At 38.7% G+C, this 27,898-nt stretch overlaps 1 protein-coding gene across 12 annotated transcripts in view; it reads left to right on the forward strand.

Annotated features, from left to right (window-relative positions):
• BCAR3 (BCAR3 adaptor protein, NSP family member) overlaps positions 1-27,898 on the forward strand; it is a 112,979-nt gene that overhangs the window by 47,762 nt on the left and 37,319 nt on the right. For 9 of the 12 annotated variants that reach the window (XM_054212143.1, XM_054212144.1, XM_054212133.1 and 6 more), the window contains 2 exons: positions 10,869-11,196; positions 26,191-26,230. In XM_054212143.1, coding sequence (XP_054068118.1) covers positions 10,869-11,196; positions 26,191-26,230 — 368 coding nt within the window. Of the gene's footprint in view, positions 1-4,066; positions 4,089-4,166; positions 4,537-10,868; positions 11,197-26,190; positions 26,231-27,898 lie in introns of those variants that run through there. The other 3 variants (XM_054212141.1, XM_054212139.1, XM_054212137.1) reach the window with 3 other exon arrangements.

Raw genomic sequence — 27,898 nt, forward strand, 5'->3', positions numbered from 1 at the left:
TTTGACTTTTGTTTATCAGGAAATCTACAAGAACTGCTGTGTGAGCAATCCATGCATACCATGTCCTCATCTTGTGTAGTTAGTTCTGCATTTTATCATTGCAACCATGCAGCAGTGCTTTTATAGTAGATGTATTTTCTCCCTGTTATTTTAGGAAGACTGGAATTCTGATGTTTAAGGTCAAACTGAAAAGTTCCAATGAATCATCTTTGTTTGTGCCATCATCTCTTTTGTTAGCACAAGGCAGGCACATTTTGAAAATGGTTGTTAGCATAAGGCAGGTGCATTTTGAAAATGGTCTCTCAAGAACTGGCAACTATCCAAATCTTGGCACAATTACGGTACCAAGCATCACAGCTTGGAGCTACAGCATCACAGGTCTTGGGACCTGTGTCCCAGTTACTGTTCCTCCTCACTCATCAGATAGCTGCTTGTATAGGTGTCTCTGCGCTAGATGGAAAGATGCATCTGTACATACTTCCTGCCTTCAGAAAGCAGAAGTCAAAGGTGACCTTAGAAGGTCACAGCAGTGTGTCACGTGTGGCCAGCTGTGACCAGCACTTGGCTGGTTTCTCAGCCTCCCCTAGGCTGTTGTCGCAAAGGACAGTGCTTCGCTGCTAACATTTCTGTGGCAAGGTGATACACAGCATGATGCTATATAGAGAAACAGATAGTTAAGGGGTATGGCAGGTCAACATGGAATACTGATGGGGATGGCTTGACAGAAGTGCTGTGCTTGTTTCAGCGCATTGGTGCTTCCAGACTTAATCCCATGTCTCAGTAAACCCATTTCCAAAGTAGATATAAAGTATGAAAGCAACAAAAGTTTTGCAACAAGGAATCTAGTCTCACTTAATTTAAAGTAGGTAAGTGTAGGCAGTCCTGTGAATTCGTCACTTTTACAGGTTGCAGGCAAATTCTCTTTAACAGCTTTGCATCAAGTATGTACAAGGATGGATTGTGTAAATTGTCATATGTGAAGACAAAGACCAATTTTCAGTTTCATCTGAAGACACACAAAAAACTCCTAGGGAAAGGATGTAATGACTCATGCAAAAGTCATCACAGTTCATGCAGGGCTGCCCAGCTACCAGTTCCATTACTTAGCACCCAGTCATGTAACTAAGGAAATTACTTCTCCTTTTCTAGTTCTTATTCATAAAACATGACATTGAAGCATGACATTACTTCCTATGTAATTACAGTGCCTGAAAATTTCCTGAGTTTTTAGAATTGGTCAGTGGAGACCATCTTACGTGCTAACTGCTCTGAGTTTTTGGTGTACTTTAAGATGTTTTTACCTGAACCATGGAATGTATGATTTAGATAGAGAAGCAAGATGTTTTCCTTTATGCAATGAGGAAAATAAATGTGCGCTTCTGTACCATCTTCCCCTTAATAAGCTGATAAAGTACTGTACAGGCTTTCACAGTAAAAATGTCTACCACTCCAATGTATGTTACAAAAATATAAGTATAGGTCATACAGGAAGTAAGTGGGTCAGAAGACTAGAACTGAAAATGTAATCCAGGTATCTCAACTCCTCTTTCTGTATTCTCACCATAATTCCATTTTTCTTGCACAGGACATATTAGCAGGACATTTTGGTGCCCGAGATGGGATAACAATCTCTTGGGTTTTGGTTCCTTTCTCTTTGTCCTGCTCTTCCCTTCCCTCCCCCAGGTATATTTTGAAGAAAGACCATGCCTGAAATATCCCAGGGGAATTTCCCATAGATTGTTACTTGTGGCAGTGAAATCCTGGAATCTGTCACTGTGCCGGAAGCATTTCTAGTACCTCTCTGTCCTGAATACCTGGTTTTGCATAACTGGCAATGACAAAAGTAGAGTGCCATGAGCCTATTCAAGACTTGCTAGCTTTCCTAGTTCATCAGTAGCTCAAATGTCATTGTATTTGGGGAAAAACTTAATTTAAAAAAAGATTCGAGTGAGTTTTTGTTGTGCGTTTAGGCCTGATTTTATGTGAAATTGGTTTGAATTTTGTTCTTAACTTCAAGGTTCTATTCAGTTTCAGTATGATGTTATAATTTTCTGTAATTTGAGGGGAGAAAGTTACATATGTGTAGAAGTCTGCGTCCGTCAGCATGCCACAAGTGGCAATGTACGTCCTAGCACCAGCGAATGAATCCTTTGGGAAACTGTTGTCTTTCACATTTACTTCAACTTTTCTGGTTTGGAAGTTGTTACTGTAAAAGGTGCGTGGCAATAGCAACAGTGATAATGCTCCTGCTCAGGACTGCCTTAAGGAACCAAAGTGGGGTTGCTATGGGAAGGGGAGCAGCAGTCAGAAATGCCACTGTGAGCTTCCTTTACCTCGGTATATTAGATAAACTTAATTTTCTTATCTTCTGTCTCCTCTTCTTCCCTTACTGCGTATTTGAGCGCTATCTGCCTTTAATTTTTTTCTCTTTTATTTTATACTAAACTTCATCTTACATGAGCTTTCATATGCAAAGTTTCTACTTATATTTAGGAGAATTACTAGACTTTTCCAAGAACTTTCCTCTCCTGTTTCTGCAACATACATGATGGCTAAAGAATCTTGTCTTGATGAACTACGTTTTCTTAAGATGTAGCTACACTTGAAAGGAAGGTCTAGTGCTCTTTCTGTCTTGAATAGCTTAATTTTTTGAAAAATTCATTTTGCTGTGAGGTAATTTAGATAGCTCAGATTGCAAAATTCAGTGTTCTGGACAATGCATAAAGGCCCAAACTACAAAAAGGTAGATGTCCTAGTTCTACCCAGTACCCAGAGATGTCACTATGATGAGTCACCATGTGGAATTTTAATCCTGCTGTTGTCACTAGGTGTAGCTTGTTTGAGAGAGAATACTGGAGTTTCATTTATCTTTGATGATTGGTTTGATAATACACAGAGGTCCTGAAAAATGAATAATCTGCTCCTTAATGACATTTATTATTTAGATAGTTTAGGACCACAACTTGAGCAACATCATGTGGTCTGGCTCTGAAGTAGATACAGCAGAAGAAGCTTATGAAAGCTAGTCCTGGTAAAAATGGAGAAAGAGAGTGAAAAGATTGAACATTAGAGTGAAATGAAAATAGCGCATGAAGAGGATCTCCCAAAACAGAACAACCATGCAACTAGTAGGGATCAAATATTTTATGTCAAATTCAATTAAATGTTTAGTTAGGCAGAGAAATATTTGCCTCTGGGAAGCTAATGCCAACAGGATAGTGTGAAGAGGTTTGCAGAATGTTGGCTTATGAATTCTGACAAGAGGGAAAGAACAGTGTTATCAAAATTGTTTTGTACAACTGGAATAACTGCAGCAAAACTGAGAAATGTTGGCCAGGCAGCCTGAAAGACTGAGCCAAGAGGAAAGAGACAAACACAACGTTAAGGAAAAAAATTTGATCTAGACAGTGCTTTAAAAGTCAACTGAGTGTGTCTTGATTCCTATTTAAGCAAAAGCCCTTTGGCTCAATCAGTGGTACTGCTGAAGGTGCCTGAGGTAACGTGTTCTGTCTAAAATGAGTGGTCTGTCTATAGTTACTGATTGTTTTAAAGGGTATACTTTACAAAAGGTTAACTAGCCGTCTATTCTGTCGATAGCTCTCGATCCTTTACAGATATTTGACAGTTTGTTTTAGAAAATGCATTTTATACCACCAACCTGTTGCAGCGATGACTCCCTGTAACATGGTGGGATGAAGGGGAAGTCTGCTCGTGTAAGTCAATTGTGTCTGTAAAGACCCTGAATTGTCCGTGAACAGGGTGGATTTTGGGAACCTCTTAATTTTTGCTGCAGCGCTGATTTGGGAGACGAAATTAGGGAAATCGAGTTCTTAAATCCGTGGAAAAGGGCAAGGAGAGGTCACCGCCTGTAAACGGCTGGTGCGCCGGGGTTCGGCGAGACCCGGCCTGACGGGCCCGCGGAGGGGTGGGGTCGGAGCGCCGTAAATCACGGCTGGGGCTGGCGGGGCCGCCGAGAGCGCCTGCGGCCGCCGCGCTGCCTGCCGGAGCGACGGCGGGGGGCTGCGGGGGCCGGCCAGGCGCCACCGCCACCCTCCCCGCCCCGCGCCCGCCGGGGCCGCGGTCGCCAGGTGAGCGGCGCCCGGGAGGCGGTCGGTCTCGTTTGCCAGGGTTGAAAAGAGAACCAGGTCCGTACTTTCGCAGCCCGGACGAGCGAGCGATAAGGCGCGCTTAGAAGGCTCCGGTTGAGTCACCCTTAGTTCAGTTATTGCGAGCTGCTCTTCTTTAGGGCAGGCTGGTGCGAGGGTGCGCGCCGGCGCCGATCGCGGTACGGCTGATCACGGCCATACCTCGGGCTCTTCTGAGAACGTCCCGCTTACTGGAAGCGCTCCGGACCGCTGGTGGTTGCGGGTTCGGCCTCCGGCTGCCCTCTCCCCCTGGCGCCGCCGCCCGCGGGGCTCCGCAGCTCCGAGGCACCTGGACGGGACTCGCTGCCAGGAGGTCGCTTGGACCGGGACAAAACCTCGGGCTAATCCTCAGAAAGCCTGAAAGGAAGCAGCAGTGATCGGACGGGTAACGGTGGGGACAGTGTTGTGCTCTCGGGCATAGAGTGAAAAGCTGGTTGTATGTGTGTGTGTGTGTCCCGTTGTCCCTCCACATCTATCGGAGCAGGGAACGGAGGAGCAGGGCGAGCCCTGAACCTGGCGGCGATGACTTGCGGACTACCAGAAATGTAGTGGCAGTGGCTACTGAGATGTTTGATTCAACGCTTAGGTTTTACAGGAATTGATCCCATGGAAATCTATTAAATATTCTCTAAGGGTAAAACACCGGTGTCCTCGAGATGCCGAGATACTTCACTAAGTAGAGAGAAAGTAAATGCTGTGTCTTTTTTTTTTTTCTTTTTTTTTTTTTTTCACTTTTGGTCATTTAAAGAGGAGCGTATATAAAAGCGCTTCTTTTCTGTCCAAATTGGTAATTTCCAGAAGTCGGTTGTTAGTTCAAAATAATTAAGTGCATACTTACTGCTAAAAAGGTTTTTTAAATACTTCATTTTCAGTTAGAGTGGGTTGTTTTGTGGGTTTTTTTCAGTAACATCGTGGGAAACAGAGGAGCAGGCAAATGACTTCCTATACTAGAGGAGGAACAAAAGCTTGTATTTTGAAGCATTAACTGAAAAACGCTGAGATTTGGCTGTAACCTTGGTGAAGTCCTCTATTTCTGCCAGCAAAATGGGGAGAGAATGTTTATTTCAAGTCGAGGCTTCGTACCGTTCAGGATTACTCAGCTAACTGGTTTGGCACTTAAGTTTCTGAGATAATTCTGTAGTATAGGCCGAATGAGGAGGTCTCTAGTTATTGAATCCTCTTCAACGATCACTTTTTCATTATGTTTTTCATAGATATCAAGGTATTCTACACGAGAAAACTCATGAAGAGAAGTGTGGGCTTTATCTGTTTCTCTCATCTCAAAACAAAAATTTCAAAGATAACTTATCCTGGCCTACCTGCTTTCTGTTGAGAATAATAGTTTAAAAAAAAAATAAAAATTAAATCGATTGTCAGATTGTAGTGCAAGGATGTATGGGGGGTGGAAATGGTATGACATATGTAAGGGGAGAGAAAGAGAGCATGAACATTTGGGTAGCACTTCAAGACCCTTTGGAAGCACTGACCTGGCTGTAATCTCGTGGGGAGTTTTTGATGTTTGACAGACTCATGTTTTTTCTGATAGTAGCTTAAAGCCTTTGAACTGTTGCGTATGCTTTCTCAATCTATTTCTCCTTATCATAACAGGCTGGAGGTTCTTGAACCTCAATATTCTTCTCAAAGTCCTATGACCTATAGTTTGCTATAGCAGCTACTGCATCAGTTCATCTTTTTTTTTAAAAAAAAAAGCAGAAGATACAGGTTGTAGAAAGCTGGTTCTAAGCCATTTTGGGAGCAGGAATCCTGTCTTTTTTGTTATGCTAATGAAGAAGATTACATTACTTCTTAGGGACACAATTAACATGAAATCTACCTTGAATTTGTAGTGGCTATAGTTTTAACTTTATTTCTTCCTACCATACGTTAACTTTAGTGGCTTTTCAGTAATGCTTTTTCTGTTTCCCTAACTTACTCTCTTATTACACAAAAAATAAATCTAAGGAAATTGATCTGGTTTTTGTCCTGAAGTTGACTTTCCTCACCATTAAGGTTGCTTATTTCATTATTTCTCGTGTGCATCTGCATAGCGCATGCAAACGTGCCAAGTAACTTAGCAGGGAGAAAAGAGCAATATATCTCCCACTCATCCTAATTTATTGCTCTTGGTTTTGTGGGAGGCAGGGCAGGTGTGTGGGGGAGGTTGTGAGGAAATTTGCTGTGTCAAAAGTAAATAGGGTTTTCACGAAAGTTGACTCCATCTTGTAAAGACCTGAGAACATAAGGTAGTTGCTCTTCAGTTGGATGTATTATACCATGTTCAAGCCCTCTTAACTTCATAGCATATATAATGATAAAGACATGGTAAGGCTTTGCGTAAAGTATTGTACCACTGGTGGTATGGTAACACCAGGTAAAGACTTCAGAGAATTTGATCTGACAGGGGGAATCACCCAGACTGCAGATCAATAAGATTCTGAGAGAAGTGTAATCTTTTAATGTCCAAAACTGGTTTAGATGTAACTCAGATTTTTGAGATAGCTTGATTCAGAACTCCAAAATTGCTTTTCTATTTCCTTTTATGAGGTTTCCATTAGCATGAGCATATACAGCCTTGGACTGTTTGTCCTGAATCCCTGAGGCCAAACTGGAGACTTCCCTTTCCCTTGCTCCCCCTCCTCAATGTATTGAAACAACAAAGTAGCAGCCATTGCCACTAGTGGTGTTATGTTGTGGTATGGAAGGGGCTCTTATTCTTGTACCTGTTATCAGGTTGACTGACCCATCAGAATGTTTCCTCAGACTGTGTGAACATCAGAAAGTTTTCATGAAGACAAGCTGAGCCAGAAAGTTTGTGTTTTCATCCCAAAGCCAAGAGGGCATGAGTAGAAGGATATTTTATATGTTGTTTTGGGGAAGCAAAAATTACTTGTTTCATCGTTCATATGGTGTCTTTTTTATTTTGAGCAATGATATGAAGAGATGCACACACCATCGGATTAGAGCTTGGTGCATGTTTGGTCTTGCCCACAAGATATGTATTTTATTCTACATCCAGTCTCATACTGTTTTCCTAAATGCCATGTTGATTTTAAAGACGTCGTCTTTTGTATTCCCTCACCCTTATTCATAACAAAAAACTAGAACATGTCAGAAGTTACCTGGAAACTTTTCATGCTCTCCAGTTCTCTGAATTCACAATCTGACTTCGGCCAGTTCTATTCCCTTATACTTTCCCAAATTACAGACTGAAGAAAGAGAAATGTCACTCTCTATAAATACAGATTCACTTAGCATTTTTAAAGTTATATTGGCATAACTCAACCTTGTTTGCATCTAATTAGGGGAAGCTTGTATGACTTTGGAAGTGCTCTGTTTTGTTAGATGCTACGTTTTGACAAACAGGAATGTGTACAATTAAATTTCAGTTCCTTTTGGGCTGACATTCTGCTATAGTTTCTACCGTTTCCATTATTGATTGCATGATGGCAGGTGTTCAAAGCACACTGTCTCTTAGGGAGTAAAATTTTCAGGGTTTCTATATCTAGTAAAGTCAAACATTCTTTGAATCATATGCTAAAGTATTTGAGACATTCCAGAGTCTTCAGCTGAAGAGGCACCCTCCTTGCAGTGTTTACATTCAATATGAGAAAAATGTATGGATAGTTTGGCAGGACTTTTGCTACTGGGCTAATTGTTGTAATTCTTGGTTTACATTTATGAAGAATACATAGTACAGCAGCGCATAAACAAGCAGATAAATTTATGGGTAGAAGTTAGCAGACCTGTTGTTTTGGGGGGTTTGGGTTTTTTTGTTTGGGTTTTTCTTTTTTTTTTGAGGGGTTTTGAATGGAGGATTGCTCAAAATATTATCAAAGCTTCTGTACACACATAATTGTGGCTAAGTGTCCTGCCAGTTCTTGAATGTAGGTATTTCGTGCTAACTTTGGAACTCTAACTTGATTCCTCAAAACAAAACTCAGGCATGAATTTGAGCATTGGGTATTGAATTTATAGATCATGGGATATTACTAAGAGTGACTTAAAAGGTGTGATGATTAGGACATGACTGAAGGAGTTTGGTTTTCTTAGGAAGGGCTTCTTAGGAGGGGAGGTTAAATGGAAAATGCTGTGCTTCAGAGGGTCATTGTGTATTTGTTGAAAATTCTCAGACTGTTGGATTGAAAATGTGTTAGATTGCTATAATAATCCTGTGATTTGTTTAGGAGAGGGAATTCTTAGCTTGCTTTATGGATCCTCAAAAATGAAGTGCTTGACAGTTTACTGTCATTGTAATCCTATCATGAACTCATCTGGTATCAACTGTTAAACCTAAGGTTTCGTTGGTTATATTTGTACCAGCTTGGTCTTGATACCTATTTGCATGAAATGTCACGTGTTGCATTTCAGCATAGTCGTGGTAATCTTGCAGGAAAGCTTAAGGAAAATCTCTCTGACAGGATAACCTGCACTTCAATAGTCAGAATTTAGAGGTTTGGAGGTGTTTTTTATAAACCAATACGAAAGTATGAATATTAAGTACAGAATCCTAGCAGTCCCCAAAAGCAGAGTAACAGCATGTTTATGCTATATGAGCAAGCTAGCCTCCAATTTTTCAGGCTCATTATAAATGGTGTTTGTTACCTTACTCCAGTAAACACATAACATTGAGTTTTCAAATGGTTGTGTGAATTCTAAGAAGCCCCCCCCCAGTTGTTTGAGGTAATCTTTATCATTCTTCTCTAATAATAATAAAGCTAAATTTACTGGAAACAAGCTCTGTCGGTTTGCTTTAGCTATAGGAGGTTGTAGCTTTGTGCTAAGCATTTGCGTTTTAGAGCTTCCTATCTGTGGACCGGTTGTTTTGCTTAGAACAATTGTAATGCAAAACTAACTTTACAGACCTTTTTTTTTATTATTATTTTGAAAATAATTAGGTGATATTTTTAATACTAGCCAGCAGAAACTGTGTCCTCAAACCACATGGTAAATGGAGAGGTGATTTAGCATTTCACATCAAGGGCCCATATGATAATTTATGGCAGATTATTTCTGAGAGTGTAGTTTGGTTTCTTTAGGACTTCAAATTGTATTTGGATCTGTGTAACTAAAAGTGTCAGTTCTTATTAACTTCTCAACTCTTTTCTACTCTTTTTCAACAAGAAACTTGACCAAAGCCAAACAGATTCTCTCTGGCAGAGGTGCTATTTCCAGAAGTTTTTCTACTACAGTATAGCTGTAGGGCCAGGGCCTTGGCAAATTGAAGCTTTAAAAAAATATCTAAATACTGTTTATCATCTTTAATTAATGAGTATTTATTGTAGGACCTTCAATAAGGGAGAAGTGGGGATTTGTTGTTGGAGTCTGGAAACCTTATACAGCTTATGAATCCCTGTGATGCAGCTGAGAGGAAATAGCAGAATTCTTTCATAAATTGGAGATCAGCTTTAGTGTTACCATAAAACTAAGCCTCTTATGATAACCTCTGAGTAGAAGAAACAGTAGGTTCAGTACAGCAACGCTTTGATAGTACCTGTGATGCTGAGGCTGGAGAAGGGAGCAGGAGTGCTGTAGAGGCAGCTCTGTGTTCTGTGTAACACCTGTGCATTCCCCCAAACCAGAGGAATTCTTGTGCAGCTGTAAGCAGATGACTTCCAGGCTGCTGGGCCTTCAGGGTGCTACTCTTGTTTTTCAGCATGAAACTTGTCCGAGGTCAGAACAGATTCTCGCTGTCCATAACTTTTATTTCCAAAAGCTCTTCTGCTTTCTGATTCCATATCAATCTCTGCTGCCTTTGTTGCTTTTCCAATTTTTATAGGAGACACCTGGCTGACTACTACCTAGGTTAAATAATGTAGGACTGTTTGACCTTTAAGCCTGTGTGTATGTTCACAGGGTGGCTTTTGCAGGCTAATATAACTGGATAGGATAAGGTAGCCTGTCTTCTGTAATGTAATGCTATAAAGTGAGCACAAGGCAGCATTTTTTGAGGAACAGAACAGCAGTCTGTTAATGTGCCTGAAGTGTTTGTCTCGTGAAGTTTTTTGCTCACGATAACAGAAAAACCTGTACTGTATGGCAGGCTGTAATTGATGGTAGAAGAGACTGACAGCTATGCAAATCCCTAATGTCAACAACGATTTGAGCCAGCCGTCTGTGCATGCTGAAGAAGAGAATCCCAGTAATCTGCTCCTGCCCTTATCTCTTGGGTAGAGCCCTTTAGTTTACAGCCTGTTAGAAATATGTGACCAGTTCTCTGCTAGATTTATCACTTGAGCAAGACTCTTCAGAAACAGTTTTTTCCTCACAGTGTGCCAGTTACTGGGTTTAGAAACATACTTTTCCAAACCAAGCTGTAGAGTGTCCTTTATTTTTTGTCAAAATGTTCTTAAAACTTTTCTTTTTGTTAATGTTTCTAAGTTGATGTCTCAGTCTTCAGATGATGTGAAAGAGCAAAAAAGAGGAACTTTGTGGATAAAAATGGAGAATTGCTCAGGGCCTGCTCTTGCATGTGTGTCCAGAGGTGTTGGTTTTTGTTGTGACTTTTTGCATTTGTAAGAGTTAATATACATGTGTGCTTGACATGCAGTTGGGAGTAATGTGACTGTATTATAATATAGGCTACATCTTGAGGTATCTGACTGCCTCAAAACAAAGAAGTAGTTCAGTTCAAGATGCCTTTGTTAGTCATGCTATTTAACTTCTGTTAAAGTGGGGCCTTTGTGAGTTGATGCGCTACGATAAATCTTGTTTTTGTTTTTCCAGAACCAAAAATGATAGCTGCAGGAAAATTTTCAAGTCTTCCCAGAAATGGCCCAGTGAACCACCAGTTCTCATTAGCTTCTTCTATGGACCTTTTGACCACTAAACCTTCGCCAACTGAGCATCGCTCAGACTCCTTTCAAGACATCTCTATCCATGGCACTCTTCCTAGGAAGAAGAAGGGGACAATTCCCATCAGGTCTTGTGATATGTTTAGCCACATGGGAACATTGCCATATACCAGAACACACCGGCAGCAGTCACCTCTTGTACAGGATGTTATAGAAGAGTACCCTCCACAAAGTGGGAAGAGCAACAAGCTTCATGCCAGGTACCTTGTAAAGCCTTAATTTACATATGTTTGTTGCATAGGTTTTTATAGACCTCCAAATGTCCAGTTATAGGTGCAGCTGTTTATTATAACTCTGCATTCTAACAGAGGTTGATTTTTCTCCCTAGTACTCAATTTAGGTTTTTGATGGAAGAAGCAAAACAAAAACCAGTGTGAAACATGCAGGGTGTGGACAGGGAGGAGTGAATCTGATGCATAGATTTCAGGAATTCTGAGAATTTCTTCTTTTTTTTTTTGACTTACTGACTAGCTCAGGCTTCAAAATAATTTGCCTTTTGCAATAAGATCAGCCAGCATATGAGCTGTTAAATACTCATGCCTGTTTAAATGTCCTTCTATACCACTCTTTAAGTGGGATCTAGTGATTTGGATTTTTAGTCTTTTTTTTGACATCTGTGTAGTTTTTAAAAATAATTTTTAAGGACTAGGTCTCACCTCTAAATGTTTAAAAGTTATAGTATTGTATGTACTGTTCCCATGAAGGAGACTTTTAAAAGTCACTGAATTGCTTTGAAATGACCTTTTGCATCCTTGCCTATTATTCTTGCCTCACTTCCTGGTTATAATATCCATGACTCTTGAGAAAGAATTATACTGTCATAGATAGCATTTCTTTTGGGAATCTGTTATCATCATTGATATTTCGTTGCTTACAAAAAAGTAAATAATTATGTAAGTGTTCTTTTTTTGGTTCTGATTTTGAGGTCTATAAAGTGGGAAAAAATTTCCAGCTAATGCAAGAAAAATGCAATGTAATGCAGTAGATCAGTTAAAGCCACAAAGATGAGAATGAGTTAGGTTGCTTGGGTGACAGAGTTAAAGGTTGAGAAAAGATAATCAAATGACAACTTCTGAATTAGGATTTATAGTTTTGCTGTGTCCATCACTATAAGATTTCTTGTTTTTAAATCCTGTGAAGGAAGGACGGTTCTAATTATGTGGGGTTGTGTGTGTAGAGTGGTTTTTGTATGCTTTTTGCTTGCGGCACACGGGATTGGGCTTTCTTCTCACTTGAAAATAAGTCTTTCTTCTCTATACCCCATTCACTTTGAAAGAAGAAAGGGCCTCACTGTGTTTAGTATTCCTCTGTCACTGATCTCTGAGATGTACCTGCTTACATGAACCGGCTTTTTAACATAATTAGCTTCTTTGATTTGCATACTTTTAGAGAATGCAAGCAGCTAGGGCTGCTGCCATAAAAAGAATATGGTGGTATACACTGAAGTTTTACTTAATGTCTTCCTTCTCAAGAGCAGTTACTAAACATGATTTGCAAGAGATGTTTTCTTCGGAGACCAAAGCCTCCATATTAAATATATTTATACTTGTAACAGATAACTTTCCTTGTCCTGTGAAGAATACTTTTGCATAACCAATAACAGAATGCTTCAGAGGAAGATGTCAAGAAGTTCTGCCTGATCAGAATTAAAACGTGATGCTTTTGAAATAGTAAGAGATTCAAAGGATGTTGTTAGTGCAGCTTGTTAATAGAATTTGTGTCTTTTGAGTCATAGCAGCAAATGCTGTTCCTGTGTTTGGTCTTCCAATTGCTTTGCTAAAATACACATGGAATGCTATAGTAACAACTTCTAACTTTTGCTTTCTGTAACTTTTACAATGGATCTTTATGCATTCTGCGGCATAACCTGACAGCCCAGTTGTATTAGAGCAGAAGGCACTACCAACTTGACAGTCAGCAAGTATGTCACTTCTTGAGCCTTCTTGGGATAACTCAGCACCTTTTATTAGCATACTTAAAAGAAAATTGAGAGCAAGTTTGATTTTTCCTGTGGTAAGCATTCTACCATATATGCTAGATATATATTCTGTTGCTTACACTCATGTTGAAATTAGTTGGGACTAATAGTATAGGGAAGTCCACATTTCTTTATCAGAGTTTTGTGAAAAAAAGTCCTGTAATATTTCCGTTTCAGTGTAGGAACTCATGAAATAGTGTAACATTACATGGATATTCTCATTCAGGAGTAAATCAATCTTTCATTGCTATAATGCTGTTCACAAAAATTAAAAGTGTGAACACACATTTTAATGAAACTTTTTCATGATGCATTGTTCAACCGAAGTGCTGTTTTTGGTGTCGGTGGACCAGAACTAATAGTCATTAGGATTACAGTGTTTATGTGCACATGGATCTGATTATACTAAACTGTCACTCAGGCATGTCATAGTTTAAGTTTGATTACTTCTAATTTTAAAAAAACATAACTTTGATAAGGTTTTAAATAATTCAAAATGAGTATTATAAACTTTAATATATAAATACATAATACATAATTTTGTGGAACAAAAAAATAAACCAAAGTGATGAGAAGAGGAAAAAGATAATTAATTGTGTCATTTTCTAACGGAACTCTTGTGATTTACAGAAGCTTTTCTCCCATCTTATATTACATCTACCCACTTGCATTACTCTGCAGCCCAGATGAAGTCTATGTATTGTAATTTATCCATAGGATTCTATTCTGTCAGGATTTTTACACCTATATGACCATAAATAGTATGTCTTTATGGAATTTCTAGTATCTTTGGGATTAACATGGAAAAATAAAATTTTGATATACAAAAGCATCTTCTAATGCTGCAGTAACTAATTCATGCAGTTTCAGGGGGAAAAAAAGAGATATGAAGTCTTTTCAAACCTGAGAGTCACTTCTGAAGACTTGGAGAAATTATTTTGTCAACTTTCAATAGAGTAAGGTTGTGTTCTCTTCTGGCTGGTTTGGGAATGTACACATGTTCTACTTAGTTCAAAGGGGAAAAAAGTTTTCTTTCTTGAGAAAGCCTGTGTCTGATTTTTAGTCTCTTGGAAATAATTAAATAGGCAAAGTTAGAAGCAGCTGAGCTCTTGAAAGTTAGTTTTACTGTCTAAAATAAGAATTCTCTCTTGAAAGTTAAGAACTTTCTTAAGAAACTTTAGCCTGTAAAACTGTAAAGCTGTTTGCGTGTATTGTCAACATCAGATAATAAAGAACAACTAAACCTAAATAAAGCACAATTGGAATTTTCCTTTGACAGCTGGTCCATGAGTTATCTTCGTTTAATTAGATTTGCCTTATATTATGACACCTTTATTTAAAAGAAAAATTGTTCAAATGCATGTCTGTTGCTAGAACCTGTAGTCTTTTTTTTGGTCCGGTGTCTCGTGGCTGCCATCAGGAAGTCCAGAATTTCCAAGTTCTTTTTAATTATTAAAGTTTCACACTTGGGTGGATGAAGAAAAGGGGGTCAGCCCAGGCATCTTTCTTGCAGAGGCAGAGAGTACTGGCTGTATTTGCTCTATCAAGTACTTCGTATGTCGATACCCATGGTCTTGCACAGCTATCTTGACCAGAGAAATAGAATAATTCTTGTTTCTCTATTCTAGTGTTTTGGGAAGGATAGGCGGTTCTTCCCCCACCCCAATATTTCCTAGTTTTCACAGGCAATGCTAGCTCAATTATTTGCATAATTTTAGACTCTCTATAGATCTTACAAGGCATATTCAATTTCAAATAAATGAATATTGGAAATGTCAAACTCACTTCAGTTTTTCTGTGACCAAGCACATCACAAGTCTGCACTCCTTATTAGCAAGATTTGTCCTACCTACAGTTGGGCAAAAATCAGAGATGATGAGCCATAGCCTCATGTTCTTAAAATCAAAAACTTGAATTTACATTGGCTTAACAGAAGAAATGGTGTCACTTGGATCTACCTGTGCACTTGGATGATTATGGTTCTCCCTGACTGATGTTCCAGTTTAACAGACCTGTGGAATTTTCATGCTTTTTCATTAATGCAGCCAAATAGCCCTCAGATAAACAAGACCTGAAAGCAATGCAGAACTAGCACTATCACAGCACGTTTGAATGTAGTGATGAAGGCAGTTGTTGAAGACCAATTTCAGCATTCTACACCATTTCAGTTGGATGTCAACAGTACCCATGTAGTCTTGGGTTAAGGTAGTAGTTGTCTCTGGGGGTCTGGTACTGCCTCTGATACAAACATACATAAATGTTTCCTCATGTAGAGATGCAAGGAATTTCTGAGGGTTGTTAAGAAGATGGAATGGTGCAAGGATTTTGCAAGTATTCCAAAGCAAAAGTAGATTCCAGTACTGATCCTATGTTCTCCATTTCGTGAGGCAGTGTGGTTGCAAGAGGTAGCAGAACAAGTAATTGCTGCTTGGATTGTCTCGCAGCTGACAGCTATACTAGTCTGTATTCCTAAACTTCCTGATAAAAAATTTAACAAACGGTTTCATAAAAACTAACAGAGTCTGATTCCAAGAGACATATTTCTCACACAAGGCTTATGTTTTGTTTGAATTTCAATAGCGCTGCATATATACTATCCCTTATTGGTAAGCCGATCCCCATACCAGGGAAAGAAGAAGAAAGGGGAGCATAAAACATATTCTGAAAGTTTTTCCTCCAGTTGGGGTTTTGATTTGAAATTAGTACTTTTTCAAGACACACAAAAATCCATTCCATAGTCATGGGTGCTGCTGCATGTATTCTTCAGTACTTACTATAGAATAAACATCAACAAAGACTTTTTCCGTGGTTAGGATATTCATAGTGTTTATTCTTATGTGGATTCTCTGACTAATAAATTTTGAACCTCGTGACAAAGTTGTCTTCTTAGCAAGTTGTCATGGAGGAAGTCATTTCCTGCACTGCCTCTAGCCACTTAATTTTTGAAATTGTGAGAAAGAAAAATATTTCTTGATACCCAACTGTCAAACAGGTCATTAGTTACAAAGTTGTTTCGTGAGGAGAGAAATAATACAAGTTGTGTTCTTAGAGAATCAGGCTAATAAAGATGTGATCTTCACAATCAGTTTAAAGCATGGTGAGGAAAAGAAAGAAAAGATATTCCTTTCTCAATACTGGTAATTTCTCTACTGCCTGCAAAGTAATAGGAAAAAAAAACCCAGCCTGTATTCCTGTTGAAACAAACAGGCTTTGCAACAGAATTGAAATTCAGTTTAATAACAGCTCTGGTGTGAAGTTATAAACTGTCAAGAGGCCAGAAATAGGATGCAAATTTGCACAAAGTTGGTATTGTTGGTTTTATTTTTTCTCTTCATGATGCTTTGAAGGCATTTAATAAAAATTTCAGGATGGATAATCTAGCACAGTAGTAAAATCAAAGCTAGACACAGTTTCTTACGAATAGGGTTATTAATTTTTTTTATGCAGTTTGTAAAGTAACACGCCTATTTAAAGCACTTACGTTTCACATGTGTCCAACGTGGACTTTTTAGAAAAGATACTTGACTGATAAAAGTATGCGTATGAGAAATTTAGCATTTGATGGAAAGAAAGATGAGTTAACGTCCTTGCCCTGTATGTGTAGTATGGGACTCTGAAGAGTAGAGCTTTGGATATTTTAGTAGTAACTGTGTGGTCACACATTTGCATTAAATTACTATTTTCCCTCTGCTCAGCCTTCCCCTCGGAAGTGTTGAAGCCTACCATCTGCCAGAAATGATCACTCTAAGTTTTCATGCTAATTAAAGCCTTCAAACAAAGTTGACATTAATTTACACTGGCTGTTTTCCGTTACACAGGATGCTTGTGAATATATGCTGGTTTCATTCCTGTTTACTAGCTGTCCTTCCAGTAACCATTTCATCTGTTCACACTTGCAAAGACAATTCTTTGTTCAAATTCCATTCTTTGTCAATACTGATGTTTCAGAAATGGAGTCACTGATAAACAATAGGGCTCTACTGTTGAAACTGGCTTGTAATCAAAATACTTTGTGCGTTTCTCTAAATTATGTATAATGCCTTGGATGCTTTGTTTTGTCACTCTTTGTGAGAGGTTCTGACATACCAGCTGGTCAGAACTAGATTTTTTCCCCCCTGTTTTTAAAGCTACTTTTAACTGTTTATATATTTAGAAGCATAAAGTTGTAACTACAGAGCTATAATTTTAATCTCTTCTGCTTTTCTCCTGTCTTGATTTTGTGTTTTCAAGCCCTGTAAATTCCTGGCTATGCTGAAAGTCCTGAATGAGATTGTAGCTACAACACTACTGCTGTTTTTATTGATGTGTCTACAAGCTATTCCTTTTTGTAGGTAAATAGAGCATAACAGCTTCTTTTCACTCTACCAAAATCTCAAACATGAACTGTTCGTATCCAACATTTTTTTAACATGGTTCAGGCATGTTGAAAAAGAAAAATTGAATGAGGGGGTGGGAGGGCAGGTTGTGGTTACCTCGATTCTTTCACTGAGGAAATGGGCAAACCAGTGGCTCTAATGTCTTCCAGTGCTCACTGAACACTGTTGCAAAAGATCAAAATGTGGCAAATAACCTGTAAACCAAAATGTATTTTATAGACTAGCCCTAAGTATCTACATACAGACAATAAGAGTACACTTAGTTTCTGTAGTTCTGAAGGTATGATAGGCGTGTCCAACTGTGTATCTAGCTAGACTTCAGACTCTTGAGTACTGGTCAGCAGACTTTTTTTTTTCCCATCTTGTTTTTCTGTGTCAGCTTTTTTCCCCCCATTATTTCAGATAAAGTGCTATCATTTGGCATTGGACTTTTCTATTGCTGCAGCAGAGTTGTTCTAGAGTAGATTAGTTTATCTGGTCACTTGGAATGTTCTGTACTCTTCAAAATTTCTGGTTTTCAAGGTTCTGCATGTTTAGCTGGGCGAGACTTGCGTACTTGTCTCATCTTATATAACTCTGCGGGGAGGGGGAAAAAAGTTCAATTTTAAACTTGACTAGTACCACTGACATTAATAGGGTAACTTGATCAGCATAAAGTTAAACAGGCTCACTGTCCTCTGCAGGACCTTGTCCTTGGAGGGCAGTGCATTTGGAAGGTGTTAGCAAGGTGTTAGTCTTGAGGTATAAAACCATTCGTGACTGGATTCTGTGTTCCTGAAACTTTTCCTTTCCTCTTTTGTATTACCGCAATAGATGAGACCTGCTGAAGTCCTTGAATAGACAGTTGATTTATAAGGGAAAAGACCAGGCAAGGCAGTACTCGGTGAGGAGCACACCGTTCAGGGATTTGCTTCTTTCTTGTCAGAATTTGCAGTCTGTTTTGCTTTACCAGATGCTGCAAATACTGTTTTCCTTTGAGTTCTGAGGATATGGTGGGTCAGGTATTTAGACAGCATTTATTTTGTTCTAACTAGTGATTTTGAAAACATTGTACATTGGATAATTTTTAATTTTTGTTACTTTTTATATGAATGCTGTGTGTGCGCTTAGAGCATATGGCTAGGTGCATTTTGAAAATTAAAATGAAAATAAAATTTTATCAAGTTAAGATCTGAATATATCAAGTAAAATAAGTATTTTACATGTTTCCTGTGTGGAGAAAAGTAAATAATACAGTTTGTTGGGTTTATAGAATGCAGTTCCCTTTAAATTTTAGGGTGAGGTGGGGAGGAAATTGTTATAAAACCACAGAATTTTTAAAGTAAAAATAGTTATAGTTTTGGTGTAATGCCTGAAACTTCCTTTTAGTATGAGTTTTGTTTTCTAAAAAACCTGAACCAGACTGGGAGTTTGTGGTTCTGATTTTGTAGTAAGAGTAAGACAAGTGTGGTGAATTTAGGGCTACTGACTATCTCATTGACTTCTTCCATGCACACAGAAACAGGCTCTTCAAAAGAGGATGCATTCCTTAGATGTTGCCAAAACTTCATGCTTTTTGTCCCAGAATTTCCCATTCTTTCTCTTCATCTGTCCTGTTCACATATGCACCTGCAAATCTGACCTTGGCCGTCTCAGAGGTGGGGCAGAGCTACCCACTAAAGCTGGTTGATGTTTGTGGTAGAAGGAAGGCTCTGTTGTATACGCAGAGAATAGCTAATGTTCTCTGCTTACATTCAGTGACAAATCCTCTTATCCTTTAACTTTTGGGGACTGTTTCTGGTTTGGCTCGTCTGCCTTTCGTTTCCAGCCCCTCTGTCCGTTGTTGATGTCAGATTCTTGTGTTGTTTAGTTCTACTCAAGTTCCATTCAACACTTCACCCTTTTGTTCCCATTTGATGCGTACATCTGCTGTCTTTGCTTGCTTGACATAGACCTGCAGAACTAAAACTTCACTTCTTGCTTTTTATGGGCATTTTGAAAACCTAGCTACAGGCAACAATTATCAAAATCTGCCCATGTGGGATCTTGGGGGAGAGAGATAAGGGGAACTGGACAAAATGTCTCAAAAAGAGAGACCATCTCTCCAGTATTGGAGATTAATTAAAGCCTAGTCCTTCAGCTTCTGAGCAGAGGAACTGAAGTGCTGTATGAGATGGGCACAGTTGTATCATTGTTTGAAATTAATTGTGGGATCACGACCGTATTGTTAATGAATGACTTGCCAGGTAAACTCGAGCCCAAATTTGTCAGAGCCCCAACCAGAATGAGTATATGCAATTTTTCAAAAACTTCCTGAAAAATTCTGTCTTTACGGGCCGATTCCTCTTTGGACAGAGGATGCTGTATGTAGTAGAAAATTTCTTGAATTACTCCTTCCATCACACCCAAAGTTTCTGTCCTAGCTCTGCTGTTTCCTAACAATGTTCCTAATGCTCACTCACAATATCCAATGTAGAGAGGCATTTGATGTAATGAGCTTCTTAAATTGGGGTAAGGGAGGACAGTTCTTCCTCCCACTGTCATCTTATTCAGTACTAAAGTATAGGATTAACTTTCCTGTGCTTCACTACAAATACACATTCCTGAAAGCCATATCAGCCAGGTGACAGCCACGCTTTGTGAATAAACTGTACCTAGATTTAGGAATTTCAGGTGAATTGATGGAGTCTGTGATTCTGTTCAGCATTTGTCAGTCTTTTGGGAGTGCGTATATTTATTTTGTAAGGTTAAATAATTTTTGAACACTTAAAAATTTGTAGAGCTGGATTCTGAATAACTACAGCAACTAAAGCACTGAATGTAAAGAGTTGCTAGCTGAAGGTATAAGTTGACAGACGACAGCATGTATGTAGAGGGAGTTGTCTGTAGAAATAGTGATTGTTTTGGATAAGCAATAGTCTTGCTGCCCAACTACTACTTTCACAACATTGTAACAGTCTTGGGCATAGGAGATTTAAGAAGGGCTTTGAAGAACAGGGGTTTGGCTCTGGGATTCCTAAATGTTAAGGAAAATAAAGGAAAAAGAATGGGAGCGCCTAGTCTGAGCTTTTGAAGAGGTTGTAGAGACCAGTACTGTATGTGGTGCAGAAGCAGAAATTTATTTGGAAAGGTAGAAAAAATGGGGTAGATTTTTCTGCTGTGATAGGTAAAATGGAGCAAGTTGGGGGGATGCAGAAGATTGAAGTGGTAAAAATAAATGGCTGTAACGTTATCTTTGCAGGGGTACTCTGAACAAATACCACTGAGATTTCATTTAATTCAGAGAAAAGTACGTTGTATCTTTTCTTGAGTTTTAATTATTGAAGAGTCCCTACTGTTCCTGTGTGAACTGCAGGTCATTATGCAGTTAGTCATAGCAGTTTGCTCTCGTTTCCACTGGTGTTTGAATGAGTCACGTCCATGGTGGTGTGCAGCTGTAGACAGAAGGGTGGAATGGCCTTAGGAATGTAGTGGGAGTGTGTGTGTGAAGCAGGGGCTGCTGGAGGATAAAATCACTGGATCTTTTACTCTAGTTTACAGTACAAATAACATCAGTCTGCAGTACATATACTTAAACACAGTATGTCTAGCATGCTCAAACTTGCACCTTCATACTTAAGTAGTAGTGTATTTCTTAAATCTACATAGATGGAGAGATTTCAAAGACACAAAGTGAAGAAGGTATTTGATCCCATCTGGTCTCTTTATAGCAGTTCTGTCTGTGTAAGCAGCAATGCAACAGCTTGGTACATTTTCAGTACAGGCTCCCTTTGAGCCAGTGTTGTCTTCACTCTGATCTGGCATTGCTACTGTTGGCATTGCACTATTGAGAAGATTGTTCTTCTCAGGATCACTCTTTCAATGTAGTAGCAAGGAGATGCCTTTGAAAATGTCCCCAGCAAAGGTCACTTTAAAATAAACAAACAAACATACTTTCATATATCAAGTACTGGCAACGTGTCCTAATGTTTTTCCCACAAGTACATTTATAAAAGTGTGGAGTAGCACAAAGCTGCTTCAGGGCCATTCGGCAGTTTCTATCACTGTAAGAGTATCTACGTGATAGCTGAATGGTGGTGAAGATTTGGGCATCTCTGATAATACTGTTGCGTCTATGCTTGAATTTTATTAAGGTTATCACAGCTAATTTATAATTGTGATATGTCTGTGAGGATGCCAAAGGCCTGGAGAAGGCAGACGCTTAATATGGCTTAGTCTGTCAAGGTGTGTACGTTGCGGGATTCTTTACAACAACAATGATGAGAGGGGGTAACGTACAATTGTTAGTAGAAAGGTGGAGGTTTTCATAGGTTCAATGGCTAAAGATTACAGGATATCTGGTTAAAAGTTCTTAATTGAAGCAGTTCTAGAGAAAACTATTGGACAAACCTCAGAGTCTGAAAAAAAAGACCGTTTCTGAGTTACTGAGATTCTGGCTATTGCCCTGCACCCACTGGACCGAATGATTTGCGTTGGGGCTGAACTTCAGGGTTCAGCTTTTAAGTTGTAGCATTGATTATAAGTACATAACAATTTTATCAAATATTTTTGAAAGAGTGACTAGTTATTCAGACTTCAGTGTTTTCTTTACTGGATTTTCATGTTTGGTTGCTCGTTGTCATGAAATCAATGCAGGATTTGAAGTTGGCGGTATGGCAGTAATTAGTTTGTCATACCAGAAGTACAATTCAGGTTACTTTATAGGGATTTTTTTCTTTTTTTTCTTCCTTTTAGCTGATGATTGCTGATGCTGACAGCTTCAAAAAGCTTTTTTTTTTAATTCTTCCCACACATTTGGCTGTCATTTAGAGGTGTTGGGAAGTGGAAGAATAGCATCCAATAACATCTGAATTCCATTCCCTTTTCTCATTTCAGTCAGCTTTAGCTGTATCTTGAAGGAATCTACATAGAACGATAATCCTTGTTTCTGAGAAGTTATGTTGGTTCTCAGTGTTCAAAGGTATCAGTACTTCCTCACAGACAGTCACTTCCAACCAGTATGCCACCAAGCATCATTGCAACAGCATTTTGGGGGAAGAAGAGCAAAGGAGCAGCTCCACATTTTCAGTTGTCTTGTCTTTGTCTTTTTGTAGGGTTGCTGGAGCCCCATGCCTGACTTGCAAGCTCTGTGTATTTTCTTGACAATATCAGTAAGAAACCCATACATGGAAAACCCGCCATAATTCTCATAAGAATGCTGTAGCTGGACTGAAAAGAAATTGAGATAGTTTCCAAGGACTGCTAGGGAGAGATTAAAGGGTTGTATGTCTGCAAGATCAGCCAGCAGAGAAAGGTGTTGTCAGATGTCAGTAGGGATGCTCTAGAAATAGTGTGTTTCTGGCTTAGGACAGCCTCAGAATGGTGAAGGTTAAGACTGTGATGACTAACATTTCTTTTAGTGATGAATTATTACTGGAGGAGTGTTTATGCTACTACAGTTTCCACACAAACCTTGTGGATGTGGAGGAGGGTCAGCAGAGGTCTCAGGAGAATGGCTTAATTACATGTATCAAGTCAGGCAGGTTTTGGAGTTTTTTTTTTCTATGAGCAAAAAAAAACTGTTGGAAAGGGATTTTGTTTTGTCATGAAATGAGGTGATAGAGTCTGGCAGCAATGTGAATACCTGCAGTGGATGTGAGAGTGTGTTTGCATCCCTTTCTTAAATTCCTGTCTGTGACAGAACGAGCATGTAAAGAGCATGAAGGTAAATGCTGTGTGTCGTACTGCAGCGCTTACCCAACACCTTAGCTTGAGGTGTTCTGAAAACTTCTCTATTCCAAGTGACATCTTTCTGTGTTAAATGTGCTTTTTATCTGAATGGAAGTAGGGCTTATCTGATTATTAGGAACCCAAAATGTGTAATAAAACACAATTTGTGAACCCACAGTTTACACAGTATTGGTTGACTTATATGCAGACAGTAATACATGTGTTGTAGGTAAACAGATGCAAATGAATACAGATGTAAATTCAAGCATATTATGGAGGTAAAAATTAGCATTACTTAAAATGTAGTAAAATCTGATAAAAGATGAAGAACTTAGTATTATTGAAACAAATTGAATTTATTTTAGAGACTGCAGAGCCTGCAAGTACCTTTCATCTGATCTGGTAGTTATCTGAAAGTATTAATTTTTTTCTGCAGATCATTTAATACAAGAAGTGAGATTGTGGGTTCACCATTTTTGTTAAGATTCCTTGAGAGGGGAAAATGGAAGGGAAAAGAAGTACTTTATATTTTTCTTAGGTTCCTGACATTACAGATTTCCTTTGCTGGGAGCATATGGCATAAAGGAGCACATCACCATTGCTAACAGAGAGCTGAGATTCAGCAGTTAGTTTTGTGATCTAGTTATTTGGTTAGTTCCTAGTTATTTGGGCTAACTGCTTAATCTGATTTTCTGCATATAATGTGGCAGCGTTATGGTGGAATTGAATGACAGGAAAATGCAGTAGTTAATCTTTAGTACTAGTTACTGCACATCAATTAAAGTTACTATTCCTCGAAAATAACTTTAACAAATTTGCACAAAGATTAAGACTTAGACAGCAAGGGAAGATGGGGAGAGAGAGGGGTCAATCTGGCAGGAGAAAGGTATCCGAGGTGAATAGGGCTACAACAAAAACATCTTTATGTATAACCTGTGCTTGTGGTGAGTTGCAGGGTTTCCTACATTTTGTTGTGTAACAGCCTACCAGATTAAATATTATAGTACTTGTGAAGAGACTTGTTACACCATCCATTTCCTAAAGCGCAAAATTTCAAAGCACTTTTGTCATGTGGATGGTGAAGGAAATGTAGGTCCCTTTTTTCCCCTCTATCTTCTGGTTTGCCTGCTTTATATAGCAGTAAATAGACTGTTTTGTCTTAAAGTTTTTCTACCTCTTTCATTTAGCTTTGGCTTGATCTGTCCTAAAGATCTTTTGTCTTGTACCTGACGTCCGTAGCAAGGCTAGTCTGCAGGAGTGGAGTTTGTAAATGCAGACTGTAAGAAAACGTGCTCACTGCTGAAGTAAGCAAGTAAACGAGTTGTTAGTCTTATTGCTCAGGTTCATGCTTTTGGAGTGTGTTGCATATGCAGTGCTGGTAGACTCTTTGTCCTGAAAGTTTCCACAGGCCAGTGAAGAACTGAATTGCAAAGTTTTTCAGAAGCATTTCATACTGGCAAAACTGCCTGCAGATCATTTGAATGTGAGAAGAGTTCAATCATGCTTAATGACTGAACTGATTAAGAATGGGATTTTTTTTTTTCCCCGGTCAAATTGCAAAGTGTTGAGAGATAAACTTTTTTCTGTTTAGAAACTTCCTTTTTCTTTTTCTTCTGTGCTTCACCCCTGTAATCGCTGCTATGCTTGTACATATTTTATGTGTGTACTGTTACCAAGCTGCCCCTTTTTGTCTATTGGCTAGGAAAAAAGTTTCCAATGGTCCAAATTCTATTTCCCTTGAATTTCCCTTGAATTTGTTGTTATTTTTTTTAAACCAAGCTGGGAATGGAACTTGACCCTTGGTAAATACTGGGATAATGTGAAACAGTAATGCGCGATACAGCCTAGAACCATCATTCAGCACCATCATTTATGAGCAGGGCTAAGAAGTAGGAGAGCTCTGGTTTTGCCCCTGTATAGGTATTCTGGATCAAAAGCTGTTAGGGAACCAGACTAAAACTGTGTATAAAATAACAACTTAGTTTCAGCTGATACACATTTACATTCAAACCAGCACAGGGTATTTAGGCTATATTCTGGGTTGGTTGATTCCAGCGTAGCCCAATTTCTAAATATATGAAGCTGCTTATTAGTTTTCCGGTGTTATATCACCGTGACAACCTGCACTAAACAGGATTCTGTTTCTAAATTTATGGGCCGTATGTTGTCTGTGTGGCAAACTTGATTGCTATAACAAGCTCCTGATCCCTCTGTAAGTTTGCAAGGTTTTTGTTGTGCCTGTTACATGTTCGTACTTAAGGCAGCACCATGTATGTCCTGTCAGGTTCCGTAGAAAGCATCCAATCATGTACTGCAAATTCCGTTAACCTGCTAGTTCTCAAACAAAAGCAAATATACAAAACCCTTTAAAAATGTGTGTTTATTTCTATTTATGGAAAGAGTTATAATTGATCCCAGGGCTCTTCACTTAGCCTTCTGTGCCCTTTGTCATCTGTATGTATAGAAAACCTGCAAAGAGATCTTTTCTTTTTAAAATAGGGCAATGGCTTTATATCTGTCTTTCAAATAATTGTGATGTTGAAATTATGGTAATTTTCAGAACTTTTAAAAGAGTGCAAGAACCATACTTATTTTTTACAAATGTAAAATAAAACATTTTACTATTGCAAATCTATGAATTCTTTGCTTTGTTTCTATAAAAAGTGAATGTTTTACTTTCTATTTTCTTGCGTTAGCAATGCCCTCTTAATGCTATCAGTAGCAGTAGCTTAAATGGGAAAACACACAAGCAAAGAAATAAACTTAGAAGCCATTGGAAGAGGTCTCTTTTAAATTTATTTCAAATGTTTTAGGTGGTATGTAAGTATTTTCAGCCATCTGTTGAAATGTCAAGATTGCTTTTGCTTTGCTTAAAACTGTATAATTAATTTTATTTCCCAAATTAATACTAGTGGCTCTACTACCTGACGTAGAAGAAATCAGTGATTTATATATTTGTTAAAAGTTAGATTGCATAGGCCGTCTAGCTATAACACACAGTTTTTAATGAGTAGTTTAACATATCCTAGTAGCCTGTTTCTCATCTGAATGCATCCCTTCAGTATGAGATTATATTTGGACTCACCATTTGTTTTTTTGTTTGTTTGTTTTTGTGTCCGTCCTTCCTCCCTCCTCGCCCTGTTTTCTTACAGAGATCAGAATATTCTGGATCCTACTTTGGAATATGTTAAGGTAAGGTACCATTTCTTACCCTCAAAATACTTCATTCAGTATATAACCAGAACTGCCAGAGCATTTCCAGTCATTTGTAGTTAAATAGTGCTTCTGTCTATCTTTTGCTACAGAAAAACTAATTATATGTCAGACTATTTTCTGCATGCTTCAGTGAAATACTTGTGGGCATTGCCCTTTGGGAGTAGGTTGCATTTTTAAATCAGGGCCTGTTTTCAGTTACATGGTGAGTACCTATGATCTTGCCTTTGTTAACAGATTAAAAGAATCCATATTTCTTGCTTATGGATTTCTGGGGAACTAAAGGAACACATCTGAAAAGATCATAAAAATGTCAGATTTAGGTTTATGGTTTTAGTAATATAGTTACTAACATTACAGTTAAAAATGTGGTCCCAAAAGTAACTGGAATCCTGGCAAAATTGTAAGGTCTGTATTCCATTTGTACAAGATCAGAGTGCTGAAAGAGTATATAAATGTGTGTTTTGTTAGAGTAAATAAAAAATACTCTGGAGCATTTATAAATTTTATTCAAAAATCAGTCCTGGATTGGCAATATAGAAATTTCGGAAGAAACCTTAGGGATGTGATTCTGTATTGAGAGTGTCTTGCCATGCTGTAATTTCCACTGAATTAGTACCTTTCAACATGTTTCATTTAAGTGACTATCATTTCTCAGAACCTTGAAAGAACCTGGCTTCTATGTCATGTCTCTCAACAGTGGGCTTCTTTAATTGTTGGGCTGTGTTCTCTGCCTTTTAGAAGACTATAATCTTCTGAAAAGTGTCTGATAAGCACAGGTTATCTTTGAATGTAGGATATTTCTGTAGATATTCATGTGGACAGCTTGAATTTCTCAGAAAGCTGAATTTCTGCTTCAGGTTTGACTTTGGGTGAGGAAGAGACTGAGGAGAGTCAGTCAGCTGGGTTCCGCTGCTAGAATTCCCTTGGTGGGTGTTCCTAGTTGAGGGAAATGGAGAGGCGCCCAGGTTAGGGTTCAGGTTGATTGAAAAAGTGAGCTAGGAGAACATAATGCAGTGTTGAGAAAGGAAAGAGCCAAGAATTAATTTGCCTGAAGGTATGGAGGGGTCCTCTGCTGGACTTTCTGCCTAGGGTTGGGGTAGGGGTAGGAATTAGGGAGAAGAGAAGGGGAAGAGCAGAATGTGAAGATCTGTGGAAAAGAGGCTCTGAGGACTGCTGCTGGAATTCCTCTCTGAACAGTTAGCTCAATGTTGCAAAGTCCCTGGCCTCAATCCCAGCCTAAAGTTGGGATACAGTAAAGTAGCAGAGACAGAGAAGGCCAAGAGCCTTCTGAAGAGTACTGTAGAAGAGGGGATGCCAAAGGCAACAAAGTGGTGGACATGTTAATTGCTCTATTTAATTTACTGTGTATCTTGCACTATCCTGTACAGAGTACGTTGTTACAGTTTTAATAATATGACCAAGTAGAAGGCAGAGGTTTCGGGTGCCAATTCATCAATATGTGTGTCTTGTCTTGTTGCAGCAAGTTCTGTATTATAAATGTGGTTTCTGATCTTTTCAACTTTTCTAGTAGAAGCTTGTCTTGGACTCTTGTCAATAGCAGTGGTGCTAAGCTTAGTTATTAAAACTTTGATGTTGGGGAGGAAAGCCTGAGGATAAGACTTATGAGGGAGAATACAAGGGTTA

The sequence above is a fragment of the Rissa tridactyla genome, chromosome 8 (genome assembly GCF_028500815.1).
Source record: "Rissa tridactyla isolate bRisTri1 chromosome 8, bRisTri1.patW.cur.20221130, whole genome shotgun sequence".
Taxonomy (NCBI): domain Eukaryota; kingdom Metazoa; phylum Chordata; class Aves; order Charadriiformes; family Laridae; genus Rissa; species Rissa tridactyla.